At 37.4% G+C, this 18,910-nt stretch overlaps 1 protein-coding gene across 1 annotated transcript in view; it reads right to left on the bottom strand.

The window, feature by feature from the left end:
- Positions 1–18,910, bottom strand: part of Ankrd17 (ankyrin repeat domain 17) — a 144,779-nt gene that overhangs the window by 46,043 nt on the left and 79,826 nt on the right. The window contains exons 14-18 of the mRNA XM_029545023.1: positions 18,524–18,626; positions 16,346–17,098; positions 11,717–11,862; positions 1,554–1,665; positions 1,167–1,393 (exon numbers count right to left, since the gene is read on the bottom strand). Of these exons, the coding sequence (XP_029400883.1) occupies positions 1,167–1,393; positions 1,554–1,665; positions 11,717–11,862; positions 16,346–17,098; positions 18,524–18,626 (1,341 nt within the window). The remainder of the gene's footprint in view (positions 1–1,166; positions 1,394–1,553; positions 1,666–11,716; positions 11,863–16,345; positions 17,099–18,523; positions 18,627–18,910) is intronic.

The following is an 18,910-nucleotide window of genomic DNA, read 5'->3' on the forward strand; positions in this document are numbered from 1 at the left end:
AGCTTTACCAGTCGTCACAGCACTTAGCAGCAGCTACAGTGTACCTTCTTATAAAAAAAAAAAAAAAAAAAAAAAAAAAAAAAAAAAGTATTTAAGGGCAAAAGTGTTTGTTATTACATTTCTATGTGGAAGTGACAGGAAGCTACTGTGGAAGTGTGAATAGAAATGGCCCCCACAGGCTCCTACACTGAATACTTGGTCATAAGGGAGCAGTGCTCCTTGGGAGGGGTCAGGTGGTGTGGCCTTTGCTGGATGAAGTATGTCACTAAGGGTAGGCTCTCAAGTTTCAGAAGCCCACACCAAACCCAGAGTCTCTCTTCCTGCTGCCTGGACTGGAGCTGCAGAAATGAGCTCCTATATCTTGAAATGCTGCCATGTTCTCTGCCATGACCATAATGGACTAAACCTCTGAAACTGTTAAGGTAGCCCACGATTTAAATGTTTTCTTTTATAAGAGTTGTAGTCTCTTCACAGCATTAGTACACTAAGACAAAAGTTTTAGTGGCTGTCCAGTGGCTGTCCTGGAACTCACTTTGTAGAGCAGGCTGGCCTTGAACTCAGAAATTCGTCTGCCTCTGCCTCTGCCTCTCGAGTGCTGGGATTAAAGGCATGCGCCATGCCCGGCTTTGTTGGTTTTCTTATGTGCACTGTCACCATGGGTGGACTACAGCTCTCTAAGTAGACCAAGTTGATCTACAAGTTTGAGATTTGCCTGCCTCTACTTACAGAGTACTAACATTAAAGAGACAAGCTATCACAAGCTCCTAATTTTTCAGTTTTCTTCACCTCCACTGTCTTCACCTTCTTCATACACTTGTGCCATTTTTGCTGTATTTCCTACAACACTGTTTAGATTTAACACTGGATAGAATTTGTGTTGTGTGTGAGCATGTGTGACAGTGAGCACAGGGAGGTAAAAGGAAAACTTCAGAAAGCCTCTCTGGAGATCTGGAGTTGTCAGGCTTGTTCAACAAGCCTTTTACGCTGAACAGGAAACTACATGGATTATAGGGCAATTTTTAGATCTAAAACTGGAAAGTTGTGAATCCAAAAAGACAGTATAATTGGTGTATTTAACCTGTTCCCCCTATACAATATATGACTTTTCTTGGAACATTGTATTAACCGCATCCCTGCTAGTATACAATAATGTCAATAAATCAATCAGGCAAATATTTTCCTATATGGAAAACAAATATGAGTATATATTTGCTAAAGAGAAAAGTTACACTAAAGAGAAAAGTTACCTCCTGCCTGCCCCCAGAACAAGCCAAGGACAGTGGTGTGTCCTTGGTTCTTTCTGACTGGGCTTCAATGTCTGCACCATTGTCCAGCAATATCTCTACAACACCAACATGACCAGCTGTAGCAGCTAAGATGAGTGGAGTAAAACCTGGGGGGGGGGAAAAATAATCTTACTATATGTTAAGCAAAGAAACAGTAACAACTCATTTCCAATACATTTAAGTACCAATACTTGGCCATAAGCCATTGACAAATACATATTTTCTATAAACATTCCATAAAGTAAAACTGACAAAAATAAGGGCTACCTTTTTTGTCTCGGTGTTCAATACTAGCTCCTCTCTCTAGTAGTGTTTGTACCAGTTCCTCATGGCCACCAGCACAGGCAAGTGTTAGTGCAGTATCATGATTACTCTCAGTCTGTTAAAAAAGAGAGAGAGAGAGATCAGTTTAGTTTATCTGAATGACTTTCCAGTGTTAATGACAAACACAAAGATACATATGCACCACTCGATTATGTCAGGACATCAAAATCTGTGGTCCATGCTAGGTTGAAATGCACATCATCCAGCCACAGGCCTCTTCAAGTACTAGTACGGCATGTGGTTTACTACCAAGTCTTCTACCAATGAGTAGCCAAACTTTTGGTTTGTTTTTCTTTTATTGGAGGGTGGTGATTCTGAAACTTCATAGCTCAGATCTGCCTTAATTCAGGATGACCTAAAACTCTTTTTTCATTGCTACCATCACCACTGGAGTGTTGAAATTAAAAGCCTTTTCCATATGCTAGCTTCAGTGACTTTTCTAGTGCAAAGGCTACTAAAAGTTTATATTTACTATTTTTAAATAACATTGTTAAAATTTTTGAGATGGAACATCACTGTACACTAGGCTGGCTTTGAACTTTTATTATTCCTTCCTTCAGCCTCTTCCTCTTTACTGTTAGAATTTATAGACCTGTGTCACCATACCCGGTCTAAAATTTATATATGCTATATATACATATGTTATACATAAATATAGACACACATATATAGACATGTATACACACTAGTTGAGATATGGGTAGATAGGTGGTTCCAAAGGAAAAATATGGAGAAATGCAAATGTAGGAATGGCAGGTGGCCAGAGCCTAGCTGAAAAGAGAGTCTGAAGAGGAAAGGACTACAGAGAGAGTGCTCTGGAGATCAGCAGAGAATTCTTCAGATGGCTTCAGGCGATTTTCACTAGCCTGTGTACATGAGGAAATCATCAGAGGGAAAGAAAAACCAGCAGGTAAAATCAGGTATAACATTGAGAGTGGGAACAAAAGATTAGGAATAGAGGCCTGCCTACTAGTTAGAGCAGAAAAAATTACAACATACAGGATGTAGAATCCTCCATACAGAGACCAAGTTAGTTGTTGTGAGACCCCCTCACCCCAAAAAACACCCCAAGCTAAAAGTCTTAAAATTTAAAGAATGTAGCAAGCATGGTTTTACATGCCTTTAATCCCAGTGCTTGGGAGGCAGAGGCAGAGGCAGAGCCAGACTAGGCAGTCTATAAAGCCAGTTCCACAAAGAAACTGCCGTGAAAAAGAAAAGAAAAGAAAAGAAAAGAAAAGAAAAGAAAACAATTGTTTTCAAGTAACCTATCTGTAAATAAAGGCCCTAAATTCTTTAAGAGATAAAACATGTGAAACACACTGTATTTTCAAGAATGAAGATTAATCATGCTATTAACTTCTGGAGTAATGTGTGAGTACTAACAGATTCACAACCCTTTTGTTTCTTTTTGAGAAAGGATCTTACTCACTTATGAATGTTGTGAATACAGCTGAATGCCACCGTACCCCTGGCTTCTGAGACAGGGTCTTACTATAGCTCTGGCTGGCCTGGAATACTCTTTGTGACCCAGGTTGGCCTCAAACTCAGAAAGCTGCCTACCCTGATTTGCAAAGTATTTTTAATGTAACCAGTCTGACTAAAACATTGGAAAATGTTTTAGTTAGTCTGGAAAAATGAAGATGTGAATATACTTTTTCCACGATGCAGTTGGATTTAAATATAAATAAATATTTCCAAAAGGAATCCATGTATAAAATTGAGAAGTCTGACAGGCTCACAAACTGGGTAGGAGGAGCCTCTGAAATGTTCTTTCGATACGAAAACCATTCTCAGGTTATAAACTGACTATATGCTTTGCAATCCTTTAAGTCATGCTTTGAGACAGGGTCTCTCTATGTAGCCCTCTCTTGGAACTCTCTATGTAGACAGGGCTGGTCTTGAACTTACAGAGATCTGCCTGACTCTGCCTCCCATCGTATTATGGTGGGTTTTCTTTGGGAGACTGGCCTCACTCTGAAGATTTGGCTGTAGCTCATAGACACCACTTGCTTCCTGAGTACTGAGATTAAAGCTGTGTGTCATCATGCTCTTGTTTTCTAACACGGTAATTAAAAATGTCCTAAGTTATGTGTCTCTACTTTCCTTTGTGGTTTCTTTGTCCTGACATTTTTCTCACTATGTAGCTGAAGCTGGCCTGGGAACACATAATCCCACCTGAACTCAGTAAGAGTAGAATCACTGTTATATACAACTGTATCAGGCTAGCTCCATTTCATCCTGGATGATATGTTTATATTCTATCACCATACTGTTTACTTTATCTATACAAAGATGATTTAAGAAAATTGTCTTTGTTTTGTTTTTGAGAGGCTCTCACTATATAGTCCAGGCTAGCCTTGAATTCAGAGATCTACCTGTTCATGCCTCCTAAACACTAGGATTAAAGACTTGGTGCCCATGGAACTCTTAAAAATCTAAGGAACTTATGCTATGTTTTCATTCTCTGTTTTGTTCAGGAAACATCAGTGGAATGCTCAATGAATGACAATAGCTGTAAAAAAGTCACATAACCAAAGATTTACTAATAAAGATTTATAAAAAAGATTTATGTTCTTCTATACTAGTTTACATAATAAAAGCCATACCCTCCTAGTAACTATAAATGCCAAATTCCATTACAAAAAAACTAAAAACAAGACAAAAAGTGTAACTGATCAAGAGTCAAGAAATGAGAAAAAGCCTACTAGTCAGTGATGGAGGGAGCCGCAATAGATGCTCTGCAGAAGAGCTGGCAGAGACACAGCCACTGACTGCAGGGATCAGGGATGGCCACAAGGGGGAGACGCACCAACGACAACAATGAAGAAGGACATGAAACTTCAGTGAGTAACAGTTCTGTGTTTCAGTATATGCTCTTCATTTCACGTTTTATATTTAAAAAAAAGGAAAAGAAAAGAACCTGTGTTTTATTTCAGAAAAAAGGAAACAGAAACTCAGATTTTGATGGCCACATTAAACTGTCTACTTAAAATGGGCTTTTAAAGACCAAAGAAGGACACTCTATATAACAAACTATCACAAAGACAATCTAAAGGTATTCTGAGACTGTTTAAAATACCTGTCCTATTCTACCCACATTCTCTGTTAATTATATGCAATCTACAGATAGGTTTAAGTTATGAGGTGTAAAAATTCTTTTGGAGACTAAAGAGTAATTTATAATAGCAATGTCCCACTTAAATGCACAAAAATATATAAAATATGAAAAAGACAAGCATGAAAAAATTTAGGTGATCAATAGAACATATTTCCCTCATCGTAAAATATATATTTAACTAATATCAATTTTAAGCATCATTTTCCCCCAAGTACTCTGTTCTATGTTAGGTTGATAAGTAGAAGATTCTGCAGGATCTTGTCAATGACTATACAGAGTAATTTAAGTAAAAGCTATTAAAAACAAAACAAAACAAAACAAAAACACCCAGAACTATTTATTTTGAAAAATCAAAAAAATAAAATTTAAAACTGAGTAAGGAGAGTAGTCAAATTTTTTTAGGGAATTGAAGTTAGTTACAAGGAGGAGGCCCACTCCATTTTATTTCTTTCATTAATAACTTAAAAGAACTAATGTTTGAAGATAACACAAGAACTGTGAAGTTCTGAAAGACTGCTTCTATCCCACAAAGCGCACAATTTCAAATTGATATCACCTTGCTTTTATAATCCATTAATAAAAAGTGGAATATTAACAATGATTTACAGTGCAAAGAAAGAAAGCGTGCCTGAACTTGGGAGGCAGAGGCAGGAGGACTTCTGAGTTCGAGGCCAGCCTGGTCTACAAAGTGAGTTCCAGGACAGCCAGCCAGGGCTACACAGAGAAACCCTGTCTCGAAAAACCAAAAGAAAGCATGCCTGAGAGGCAAGGACCCTTTACGGGCTTCACACCACACACTGGCCAAACAGGTACTGCATGATTTCAAGTACCCAAGGTAAAATCACAAACATAGGGGAAAAAAAAGAAAAGAGAGAAAAATAACGTTGCGCATTTGTGTGTGCGTGCATGTGTAAAAGGCAGGCATGGTAACAGCTCTCAGAGATTTGGGGTGGGTATTGGTTGGTGAATGTTTGAGTTGGAGGCCAGTCTGATCTATATAATGAGTTCTAGGACAGCCAATGATATACAGCAAGAAACTCTCAAAAACAATTAATAAAACAGACAAGCACCTTTATAAATTATTGACACGACTAGGTAATACAACCATACACATGACTTAATTTGAAGGAGTACAAAACATGCGAGTACTGTAGGAAAATAAAACCTTCAATAAGCTAATTATTATACAAGTTAAAAAAAAAATCTAGTATACGAAGCAAACTTATTATTTCTAAACTAATTACATTTGAAACCAGGAAGGACAGAAAGACCTAAGTATTTTTAAATACCTGCAAAAAGAAAACCTTCACAATTTCAAGTATTTCATCTTCTGATACAGCTAAATCATGTGCAAGTTAACTAACATATTAAGGTATCAAACAGATGAGAAAAATCAGCAAGTTTAAATGTAATTGTAATGAACTGCACAATTCATTTGAAGCAGGGACAGAATGAATGTAGGCTGCCCTCAAGCCCTCCCTGTCTTGTGAAAGGGTATGAGTTCTCCCAGAACCTGAGTTAGAGGCAGATATGCGCTGCCACATGGATGATAGGTACTCTGCAAAAACAGCAAGTGCTAAAACCAGAGTCTCTCCAACTAATACGAGCCACAATTTTAAATTAAATGACTTTTCTTTTTGTTTTGAGACAGAGTCTTGTTAATATATGCCAGGCTAGTTAGCCTCCAACTGCCAATCCCCCTGCCTCAGACTTCCCAGAACACAGCAGAAGGCCTTAATACACAGTGTGTCCCTCTTGCCTCCTCAGGTATTTGTATCACTTGAAACTCTTCTCTAGATTACAAAATGCAGAGTAACAGAAACAAACAAACAAACAAACACCATCTATCTAAGACTTAGGCAACTGAAGTAGAAGACAATGTCATACACTTTATCTCTTTAGGAATTGGGGGAAGAACACTGCATCCATAACATTCTGAACTCTAGACTTAGCTACAACTTGAGATAATCCCCAACCTTCAAAGTCTAAGGATCACAGGCATGCGCTGTTATGCCCCACTATAATCCATATCCAGCTATAATTTGAGTCTTGATGTTAGACTTGATGTTGAGCCAAGTTAAACTTCATAGTTTATGTAGCCCAGGCTAGCCTCAAACATGCTCTGTACTAATGGATGACACTGAATTTTTGATTTTCCTGACTCGACCTGTGTGCTGGCATTTGAGGTATAGATCATCTTAACAGGTTGAAACCCAGGATTCTTTGCATGCTAGGCAGTATCACCTGGGCCATAGTCCTAGCCCACATCTACACCTTTGAAGAGATATTTATTGGATGGAAATAATGGATACGTTTTTTAAATTAATTCTTCTCATATTACTTCTAACTTGAAAAAAGTCCATAGCAGTTTAAAAATAAAGGCAAGAGCCGGGCAGTGGTGGCACACGCCTTTAATCCCAGCATTTGGGAAGCATAGTTTATGTAGCCCTGGTTGTCCTGGAACTCACTCTATAGACCACGCTGGCCTCGAACTCAGAAATCTGCCTTCCTCTTCCTCCCAAGTGCTGGGATTAAAGGTGTGCACCACCACACCCGGCCTCTGTTTGTTTTCTAATGTGCAAAGATTTTTCTATATCTAGATAAGCACAAATAGCAATCTTAAGTCATGTTAGGCAAAAATGCAACAAGTTTTTAAAAGGCTCAATGTAGAAACCAGACAGGGATTTACAAAACAATTTACTTATCTACTCTATCTATCTATCTACCTATCTATCTTATTTATTTCAGATTCACGTAGTCTATGTATGTTTCGCCTACATATATGTGTGTCACATGACTGCCTGGTGCCCTCAGAGGCATGAAGAAGGCACTGGATCACCAGGAACTTGAGTTAAGGATGGCTGTGAACCACCATGTAGATGCTGGAAAACAAATAGTGGGACCCACTTAAGAGCAACAGATAGCGGGCTGGTGAGATGGCTCAGTGGGTAAGAGCACCCGACTGCTCTTCCAAAGGTCCTGAGTTCAAATCCTAGCAACCACATGGTGGCTCACAACCATCCGTAATGAGATCTGACTCCCTCTTCTGGAGTGTCTGAAGACAGCTACAGTGTACTTAAACATAATAAATAAATAAATCTTTAAAAAAAAAAAAAAAAAAAAGAGCAACAGATAATCCTAACTGGTAGGCTCAAGTTCCCAAACATGGGTATTTTAAGGATCCATTGTCAGATCACTTCTTGTTTGTTTTCGAGACAGCTTTTCTTAGTTTTAGCCTTGGCTGTCCTAGAATCTGCTCTGTAGACCTAGCTGTCCTTGGACTCACAAATCTCTAAGTGCTTAGACTAAAGTTGTGTGCCACTACCCACCACTGCCGGGCAACTGTCAGTCAAATCTTTATATATAAACAAAAGTATATTTTAATTTATGTAAATCCTGTTAATTTACATGGCTGTGGGTTAAGTGTTTGAGTAAAATAATTTTATCATTAATAACTTAACACTCGGGTCTGGCGAGATGGCTCAGTGGGTAAGAGCACTGAATGCTCTTCCAAAGGTCCTGAGTTCAAATCCCAGCAACCACATGGTGGCTCACAACCATTCGTAATGAGATCTGACGCCCTCTTCTGGTGTGTCTGAAGACAGCCACAGTGTACTTATAATAAATATATAAATCTTAAAAAAAAATAACTTAACACTCAGTAATTTCAATTGTGCTTGGGCACACAGTTTTGGACTCATTTTATTTGAAAATGTTTGGAAAACAAGAACTTAATTTTGCACTAAGGGTCCCTACACAGTTTCCTGGTGCCCTAAAAATCAGTGCACACTTCTGGGCCAAATGCAATAGTCTCAAGATCAAAAGGACAAGTGAAATAATGCATATTCAATGCCAAGTTTTACTGCATTCTACTATTTGATCAATAATAAATATAATGCACATGGTTCTTATAGTTTTAAAAGAGACTAAGCAGCACGAATGGGAGCTTACTGAGTACAGTGGTGCACACTTGTAGTTCTCCTAACCAGAAGACACACCCGGACGGTCATGAATTCAGGCAAGCTAGGCCAAGACTCCTCACAGCTAACAAACATACTAAGACAAACAGGATGCTTGCAGCTGTGATTCCTCCTTTGCCAAATGACCAACCAAAAGGCTTAGCTTCCTTCCAGATAGTAAAGTAAGTCGCCTGGTCTGAGGAGTACAGGCTTGCTTTACCCTCTAGGAACATTACAGCCTAGAGAGAGGGTTCAGTTAGCCAGTGTACTTGGTGCTCTTGAGAGAACCTACATTCATTTCCTAGCACCCACATGGCAGCTCATGGATGGCTGTTTTGGGAAACTCTGAAACAGAACTCTTGTGGCTTCCATAGAGACCAAGCACGCTTGTGGAACAGAGAAGAACATGTTGTTCAAATAACTACACATCGAACAAAATAAACAGAAAATCAAAATACAGCATGTGTGAGTCTGGTAGTAGCACACACCTTTAATCCCAGCACTTAGGAGAGCAAAGACAGGTGGTTCTGAGCTTTCGGTTAGTCTGATCTATACAGTAAGACCCTAAGAATAAATAAACAAACCCATACATAAAAAGGAACTACCATAGCTCTGAAATGGCTTTAATAGTATATACACACATTCCTCAAAATTCAAATCTATAAAAAAGCTGGTTTAAGTTTTAACGGCATATACTTCTTCACACCAGATACTCATCAAAATCCAACATTTTCTTACTATCACTTTACCTTTTTTTCATTTCTTTTTTTTTTGGGGGGGGGGGTGCATGCATATCTGTGTGAGGGTACCAGGTCCCCTGAAACTGGAGTTACAGACAGTTGTAAGCTGCCATGCAGGTGCTGGGAATTGAACTGGGTCCCCTGGAAGAGCAGTCAGTGCTTTTAACCAATGAGCCATCTCTCCAGCCCCATAACTTTACCTTTTTTTAATAGTCTCTTCTAACATGCTTCTTAATCTTTTCATCTTTTCTAAATTTTAATTTAAATTTACTTCACTGATTTGTTGTGAGACAAAGGTCTTCTTTAGTCCAGGACATCCTCAGAATCACTATGTAGCTGAAAAGGAACTCTTTGTTCTTCCCGCCTCTCTCTCTCAAGCACTGAGATTATAGGCTTATAGCACCATACCTGCCATCATTTGGCCCTTGTCAAGATATAAACAAGCAAGTTTGCCAAACCCATCTTGCCCTGAGACATCATGCTGAACTTACAAATATATAATAATGTATGAATGAATGTATGTATGTATGTGTCTATCTACTTACCTACCTACTTACGTGTGTAAGTGCGAGAGTATGCGTGAACACATGGCACAGTACAAATAAAGATCACAAGAAAAGTGGTAGGTGAGCTTATTCTCCTACAATTTAGATTACAGTGATCAAACTGAGGCTATGAGACTTGATGGAAAGCATCTTTAACCACTAAGAAGTCTTGCCATCAACAGTCAACTAATCTTATTTAGACAGGGCCTTACTACACCGCCCTAACTGGCCACAAACTCATCTAGAAATCCACCTGCCTCCATCTCCCTAATGTTGGGAAGCAATTAATTTTTTTAAATGCAAAAGCTTATTTAATAGAGCTCACCCTTTCTAAACTGTATCTTTTTTTCACTTCATATATATTCTTTCAGATAATCCAAAGAAAGTGTTTCTATTCCCTCAATAGAATCTGCTACTCGTTAAAATTGTATAAATTCACTATACATTTCCTCATATACCATACATAATTCCATTGTAATTCTTTTTTTTTTTTTTTTAAAGATTTATTTATTTTATTTTATGTATGTGAGTGCACTGTAGCTAGTTGTGAGCCTTCATGTGGTTGTTGGGAATTGAATTTTTCAGGACCTCTACTTGCTCAGGTCAACCCCGCTTGCTCTGGGTGGGCCCCACTCACTCTGGCCCAAAGATTTATTTATTATTATAATTAAGTACACTGTAGCTGTCTTCCTACGCACCAGAAGAGGGCGTCAGATCTCATTACGGGTGGTTGTGAGCCACCATGTCGTTGCTGGGATTTGAACTCAGGAACTTCAGAAGAGCAGTCAGTGCTCTTAACTGCTGAGCCATCTCTCTAGCCCTCCATTGTAATTCTTAAATGCAATATAAAGCCAGGTGTGGTGATTCATGCCTAATCCTAGCACTCAGGAGGCTTAAAGATTGCTGGGAGACCAGCCTAGGCTATACAGACACCCCATCTTAAGGGGAAAAAGTTACTAAGACTATATAATGTAAGAAACAGAAAGTTGATGAAGAATCACCTTTGATTGAAGCTAGAGACTAAACTCAGCGCCCCCCCCCCTTTTTAAAAAAGATTTATTTATTGTTATACACTGTAGCTGACTTCAGACACACCAGAAGAGGGTATCAGAACTCATTATGGGTGGTTGTGAGCCACCATGTGGTTGCTGGGATTTGAACTCAGGACCTTCGGAAGAGCGGTCAGTGCTCTTACCCGCTGAGCCATCTCACCAACCCCTAAACTCAGCCCTTAAGTGCTCCTCCACTGATGTAGTCTCAGCCCCAGCATTATCTTTTATAAACAATCCATTACCTATTTAGTTTGTTCTATTGAGACAGGGTATGATGCAACCCAGACTAGCTTCAACCATTACACAACTAAGGATGCCCTTGAACTCTTGATCCTCTCTACCCATCTTCCTAAAGGCTGGGATCACAGTTCTGGTTTCATTTTAATCTTGCATAAGGTATTTCTTTTATATTCTAGTCTTTTAAAAACTAGTTTTAACTCAGCCAGACATGGTACTGACTATGAAGGTCCAGGATAGCCTTGAACTCATGTAATACTAATTTATCCCTCTAAAATGCAAAATTAGGTGTGAACCACCATGTCTGGCTTGATAGTTTTTTGTTTTTTTGTTTTTTAAATGGTTTTTCATTTTTAATTGTATCTGGAGTCTCTGACAACATAATCGTAGATGTGTGAGATTACTAAAAGCAGTGTGGTTCCAGGGAAACCATCTATCCTAAATGCGGAGCTTACCTGTGCATCAATATCAATGGCGGGGTAGATAGGTAGCATGGCTGAAGGAGAAATGATGGGACTTGGAGTTGGAGTCTGAGGTTGGGAAACAGAAGCAGCGATACTGTGGGTAGGAGTGTTTGACATTGCAGATGCTCTTCCACTGACTGCTGTTGAACAAAATAACTGCACTTAATAAGGAGGAAATACTGTTAGCAAGAGATATTTAAAAGTATTTAAAGAGCTTTTGTAACAAAATGTGTCTAAAATGCTATTATAATATTAATAATTAATTTTCTGATGATTTTTGATTGGAGGAGAGCCCCAAATTAGAATGCATATTGAGTAATACATTTCCCATAAAATCCACCTGAAAGAAAAATTCTCTTTTAATAAAAGTAACCAAAAAATATTTCAATCAAAATAATTCTGAAAACAAAAGCTTTATGCACTAAAATTACATAGAAAAGGAATAAATGATAGAATGAAAGGGGAAGGGCGGTTTTTATTTATTTTTTATTTTTTTAAACTTGCTAACTTCACACCTTATATGGAGCAAATAAAAGTTACTTCATTTTGGGGATAGAAGATCCTCAAAGTAAAACTATCTGAAACACCAAATATACTAACCACTACAGGGTAATAGTAACTTTGAAACACTGGTGTGACAGTTTTCTCAACTGTAAAAGTTTTGATTCTCACACAGATATATAGATTTTCTTACATTAGAATTGTTCTGAGAGGAATAAAGTGTCTTACATTCAATCTGACAATCACATTGACAGAACAAAATTAAGATTAGGCTAGAAATAAATATATTTTACACAATCATCCTCCCAGTATGGACTCTGATGTTTCTATGTAGGAAATCTGGTGTGATCTTATTTCACCGACTATATGATTCAAATAATGGCCAGTTAGGTTTGTACTTGAGGTGGGAGAATGCTAAAGATGTATAGGATAGACTGGAAGTTGGCTTAAGGGATTTTATTCTCCAGATAAATCAATTCTGAAGTCAATGTGAGAACATCTCTTCACCCACAGTAAGAATGCTGCTGCATTAATATTAAGTTTGGACAGTAATCTCTGAATAGAGTGTAGATGTTTGTTTCCCAAATATTGTTGGCTACAGACAGAAAACAATTATGTTTCACAGCTGAATCTGAAACCAGGCAAAAAGAACTTATCTTGCCACGAATAATACTGAAATTGATCTTCCAACAGTTATAAACATGACTATCCATTAAGAAATCTACTTTACACAAAATCCTTAGGTCAGGCACAAACATACACTGTACATAATAGCAACACACACTCTATAATCATACATTTTTAGTCCACTTAAAGGTCAAAAGAAAAACAAAGAACAAAAAAAACCAAACATAACACTTTAATCATTAAGGAACCAGACCAAGAGAAAGGAGCATGTACTACTGATTATCTAACGACTCTGAAACTGTTCAGTAATGTCTTATTTATTGTCAGTCTTGCAATACTGATCTGAATCTACCTCAAGATTGCTAGTATTACAGGCAGGAGCCACCGCACAGATTTAAGGATCAAATAATTTCATTGAAAGTTTTTATCCTATATATGAATTTCAAAATCATATACAGCTCTTAAAATAGAGCTTACATGTTTCTTTTGGACGGGCTTTCAAAAAGAAGAAATGGCTAAAAATGACCCTGAACATCCACAACTGCTGCCTCCACCTCCTCTGTACCAGGACTGCAAAACTGCTCCACTACAGCTGATTTTATTGAGTCTGGGGGATCAAACCCAGGGTATAGATGGATGCTCTACCAACTTAGCTATATCCTTAGTCCTCCCAAAGTTTTTATTCTATGATTTTTAAACGGGTTAAAAAATTAGCAAATTAATCAACATTCCAACTGGAATAATGTATTTTAAAGAACATAATAAAAATACTTTTAATGTTTCAAATTAGTTCTTTCCATCACATCTAAAGTTTTGAAGAAAAAAAAAAAACCCATTTCCTTTGGAGTACCTCTGAAACTGCTTTATCAAGAGTGAGTAACTGCTCACCATTCTACCATGTACTACATAGATTAAAAAGAAATAGCTTTAAACATCTACATAGCTAAAGGAATTCTAGTATTAAGGTTTTTTTTTCCATTTTCTTTTCTTTACATTTTAAAATTCAAATTAGAGAACGAAAACCACATGCTTGAAAAGTTAAAAGTAGGACTGGAAAAGTATATAGACAAAACAAAAGCATGTTTTAGGGGAAAGTTAAACAAGTACCAGTTTTGCTTTGTGAGTATGGAGAATAAGACAGGTTGAAGACTTAGCCAGCTAAGTACAGGGAAGAAAGGAGAGAGTCCTAGGAGAAACCTAACAAATGAGACCTAAGGAATTAGGGGACAGTGCTGAGGGAAGAAGCCCAATTCAGGCTGCATTACACAAAAAGCCCAACATAAGAGGTGAAAAGGATCCTTAGTCAACTCAAAGGACAAATATGATCAGAAGTTGTTCAAACAATCAGAATACAGAAAGGGGATGTGTAAGAGTGCACAAGTGTGTGTGCAAAGCATGTGAATATGAATGAGATACTAGGTAGGAATGATCTGCAGGCAGACAGTAAGATTAATTCTGTTCTTTCTCTGCTAGGCACTTCTCTTTACCCACACAGATGAGCATGATACAACAGTAGCCTTTTTAGAAAATAGCAAATTTGCCCTAACCCTAAAATCATATTTTCATTCAAGTTAAAAAAAAAATCAACAAAACAAAACAAACAAACAAACAAACAAAAAAAACAAAAAAAGCCACAACTTTTTAAAGGAAAAATCTTGAACACACAGACAGAAATTTTGGGAATAAATGAATCAATAGAAAATGCTGCTTTACAAACATCTGATAATTATCAGAATTAAAAATTTTACAACAGCCCATGGACATCAGGTAAACTCTGATAGCACATTAAAAACAAATCTCCAACAGTCATTGGTGTAGAACGACCAGGTCTTCATTTCATCAGTAAGTAACACTTAACTCTAAAACCCTTTGGTAACCTGAGATAATAAGGAATTACAAGCTAATTTAATGGACATAGTATTAATTTTGGATTTATGCTATTATGCATTGTCATCCAATGTTAAAGTCTTTAAAGTTTATTAGATATCTAACCATAACTAGTTAGAGATGATTTACAGGGCTTTAAGTTTTGGAAAATCTTATACTGATGAATATTAAGATTGTTACAATTCTTATTATGTCACTACTAGCAATCACTGGTGTAGTTTATTTTACTCTTAAGATTAACAGATTTTCTTTTTTTCAAAATGTATTTATTATAGTATCTAAGTACACTGTAGCGGTCTTCAGACACACCAGAAGAGGGCGTCAGATCTCATTATGAATGATTGTGAGCTGGATTTGAACTTAGGACCTCTGAAAGAGCAGTCAGTGCTCTTAACCACTGAGCCATCTCTCCAGCCCCTAACAGAGATTTTCATACTACATATTGCTAAGAAAATTAAAAATAACAGCTTTTGAAATGCATAACCTTCATTACTTGTTTTTCTCAGTTTCTTAATGTTATCTCAATCTAAACATCTAAACACTACACAACATATTTTCTTTCAAGAAAGGAACCTTACATTAATGACTCCATCATAATAAATGTTTCTCAGAGTTTTAAAAGTAGAAATGCTGAACAACCTAAGTAAAAACAAATGAAATTTTAAAAATGGGAAGATATCAGAAAAACTTATCAAAATTCAACAACTATTTACTATTTATTCCTCCCTTTCTTATCAAGTTTTCTTCCTAAAGAAAACTTATTTCAGTTAACAGAGCATTCTTATTACCTATAACCTTATGAAATCTTATTCTACTCTGTTAAACAATTTACAAAATTAGTCCCAGATAAGCAATATTAACACTCTTCTTAAGTTGCAGTCCTTGTTAAAATAGAATAAAATCTTACTGGCTACACATATGTCATTTACCATTTCTTTAGGGGAAAATACCTTCCCATAATACAGTCAGAAACAGACTATACATTAACATTCACAGGGGATAAAAATTACTGACATACAGTAAAATTCAGACTCTACTTGGTTTATACTTTATTTATGTTGTCAAAGTGTCTGTTTTGATTGTTGTTTGCTTGTCTTTAAATAGCCACCATGAACCTTGGTACATTAGTATAAAAGTTTTGGGTTTTTATTCAATCACAAATAGACTTCCTAATATGCCCTACTACCTTTGTACCTCAATTTTTATCAAATTTCCCTTTTACTGGTGTGAATACAGAAGCGAAAAATGCCAAACCCAACCCCAGTGTACTGAACTTAAAGTGGAAAACAAAACCAAAAGTTAAAAGCCAAGATTCAACCCACTACTGAAAAACAGATTCCCAGCCTACTGAGTAAGACAGATTCATTCATTTATAGTGTGTGAGCTAATTTTTAATTTGACCTGTAGCCATCTGAGAACTATTTAACGTAGTTTTTCTAAAGACACAATGGGTCAAGAGTCCAAAAATACTTCTCAAGTTGAGTATTGAGCAAAAAAAAAAAAGGAAAAAAAAAGAAAAAAAGAAAAAGAAAAAAAATGCTGGCACACTCTTACTCGCCTTAAGCAAATCATATTTGATACCTGCTCGTAACAATATAAACCCACCTGCCATGATGTCATCCAGCGTGTCATTGAGGGTCTGAGCAGGGCTGGCTACCATTAACCCTTGTTGTGTTTCAGTGAGAATTCCTTGCCCCAGCCCTGCCAACTGTGCTTGGCCCAGTACTGGCTGTCCAACTATCACTCCTTGAAGTTCTGTAAGATTTGCGATGGACCCTGGAGGCAAGGGACCCGTTGCCAGAGGCAAAGCTTGAGGCATCGCCAGAGGCTGGATTGGTGCAAACCCCATCTGAGCAGCAGTCTGCTGGGGTTCATCTTTAAGCAAAACAGGATCCACTTGCTGGAACCGTGCATAGTCTCCCTCGGAAAGCTGCTCTCCAACCCCAACAGAAGTGAGTAGTCCCAGATGCTGGCAAGACTGCTGCTGCTGCTGCTGAAGCTGAATTCGTTGAGCTTTAACTTCTAGATACTGCTTTTTAAGCTGCTGCTGAGTTTTCAGTTGTAGCTCTCGCTCTACTTTCTGCAGTTCCTCCAGAATCTTTTGTTTCTTCTGAATTTGTTCCTCCCTCGTTTTATTCAGCTCCTCGATCTTCTCCTTGGTGAGTTGGTCAGCATGAGCCAGCTCCAAGGACTGCAGCTGTGCATTTTTTTCTATGGCTTCTTTTATCCTCTGTTCCAGTTCTGTTAACTTTCCCTGAGCCTCTTCTACAATGCTCTCTGGAGACTGATTGGTGATGTAACCCTGTACATCCTGGCTGTTTGCTGGCAAATGGCTGTTGGACTTTTGTTTAGAAGCAGCTGTGTGAAAAAGAAACCCCCTCAGAAGTGCACGTGAACGGCATCCTCATTACAGAGTTACTGTTGGGAGGGTTAGTGCCAACAGTTATGCACCAAGCTACCATATCCATGAAGGTGAAATGTACTGTTAAGTAGTTAAACACAAGTCCACCTTCTCTATCATAAATATAGAATGTATGTATTTTATGTGCATAGAGTAACATCTGGAAGTAAAGTTCAGAATTTTATAAATACCACGAGGCTACAATTAGACACTAGAGGGATGTAAGCTGTGACACCTAAGTGGTGCAGTTTACGTCAAGTCTAAGGCTACGTGTAGTATTTCATATGGTCAGAATGTAGAAACTCATCATAAGATCAGAGAAATGATTTTCCACACTTAATAAAACATCTGTGCCTTTTATAAACACACACACATACACACAAAGAGAACCCAAACCACTGAGATGTACCAAGAAATTAAAATCCAACTAAAATATATGTCTTCGTTGGAACCTAAAATCTTTAAAGACTGACAAAGGAAAGAGATAGAAATTCGCATATTCACACAGCTTCCTAGCCAATAGAGAACTGGGATTTAGTGTCCCTGGAAGAAAAGATGCTGGACTATGCCATCCTCTGTTACCATCTGACAGCCAGGAAAACAGACTGGTCTGGCTAACAGGTTTAAACCAACCGAAAAGAATGCCAAGACAACAGGCTGCTGGTAGGTGACCTAAAAGAGCTGCTGGGAATGCATAGCATACTTGTTGGTAAAAGAATACAGGTAGCCAAAACCACGATGCAAAAAAAATAAAAATTAAAATTAAAAAAAAAAAATCACAGTTTCTTCATGTAAAACTTTTCAAAGGAAAAACTGACTGAAACTGGTAGTTGGAGATATACTTAAGAATAGGCATGGTATGACATACACAAGTCAAAAAAAAATGGACCTTGGTATTCTAAGATATAGTGAATATGTATCTTACATATCTTTGAATATTAGGCTGAGGAAAAAGTATCCAAGATATAAATCTATGTTAAACCAGTTTTTTACATTGAATTTTAATATTTGATCCAACTTCTTAATCTTTACTGCCTCATGTCACTACAAAGAGTTAGGTTTAGTCAGTAGTCAGAACTCCATCAAAAAGAGCCTCTGAATCTCTTCTGAGTTCCTCTTAGCACCTATTTTCCCTCCCAGAAACTTGTTTTTTTCTCATTGGTTTAAAACAAACAACAAACAAAAGACATTAATGATACCAACTTAGAAACTTCCTCGTTGGTGAAAATAATTTTTAAGTGCTAGCTTTTATTTTCTTACTTTCACCTGAAAAACATTACTGATTCCGACTTAGTAACTGCATTGTTATTGAAGAGTAAGGGCTGGTTATTCTTTTATTTCACCTGGACATGTAAGAAACAATCTTTGGAAGTATAACTGACCTTTACTCCTAACAGGAAGAGTAGCAGCAACGTTGGCAGGTGGTTTGTCAGGCTCCTGAGGTGGGACAACCATGGGCAGTGCTTGAACTGGTACTCGAGGTGCCTAAGGAAAAAAGATGATAGGCATTCTTTAGTGTTCAATCTATTATCATGCTAATAAACTGCAGAACTGTTAAGAATGTAATATCCATTTCAGACAATGACATATTTACAAATTACTTTCCTTAACATTCTTTGATTTTTAAAAAGTGACTATGAATTCAATTGTTATTCCCGATCATAATTTAAAAAGGAAAACATAATTCTACCATTCTAAAAATAAAATGTTATACTATACATTCGCCTTGGCATAATTATACAAAGAATGTTTAAAAACAAATAAGAGTT

The sequence above is a fragment of the Mus pahari genome, chromosome 13 (genome assembly GCF_900095145.1).
Source record: "Mus pahari chromosome 13, PAHARI_EIJ_v1.1, whole genome shotgun sequence".
Classification (NCBI taxonomy): domain Eukaryota; kingdom Metazoa; phylum Chordata; class Mammalia; order Rodentia; family Muridae; genus Mus; species Mus pahari.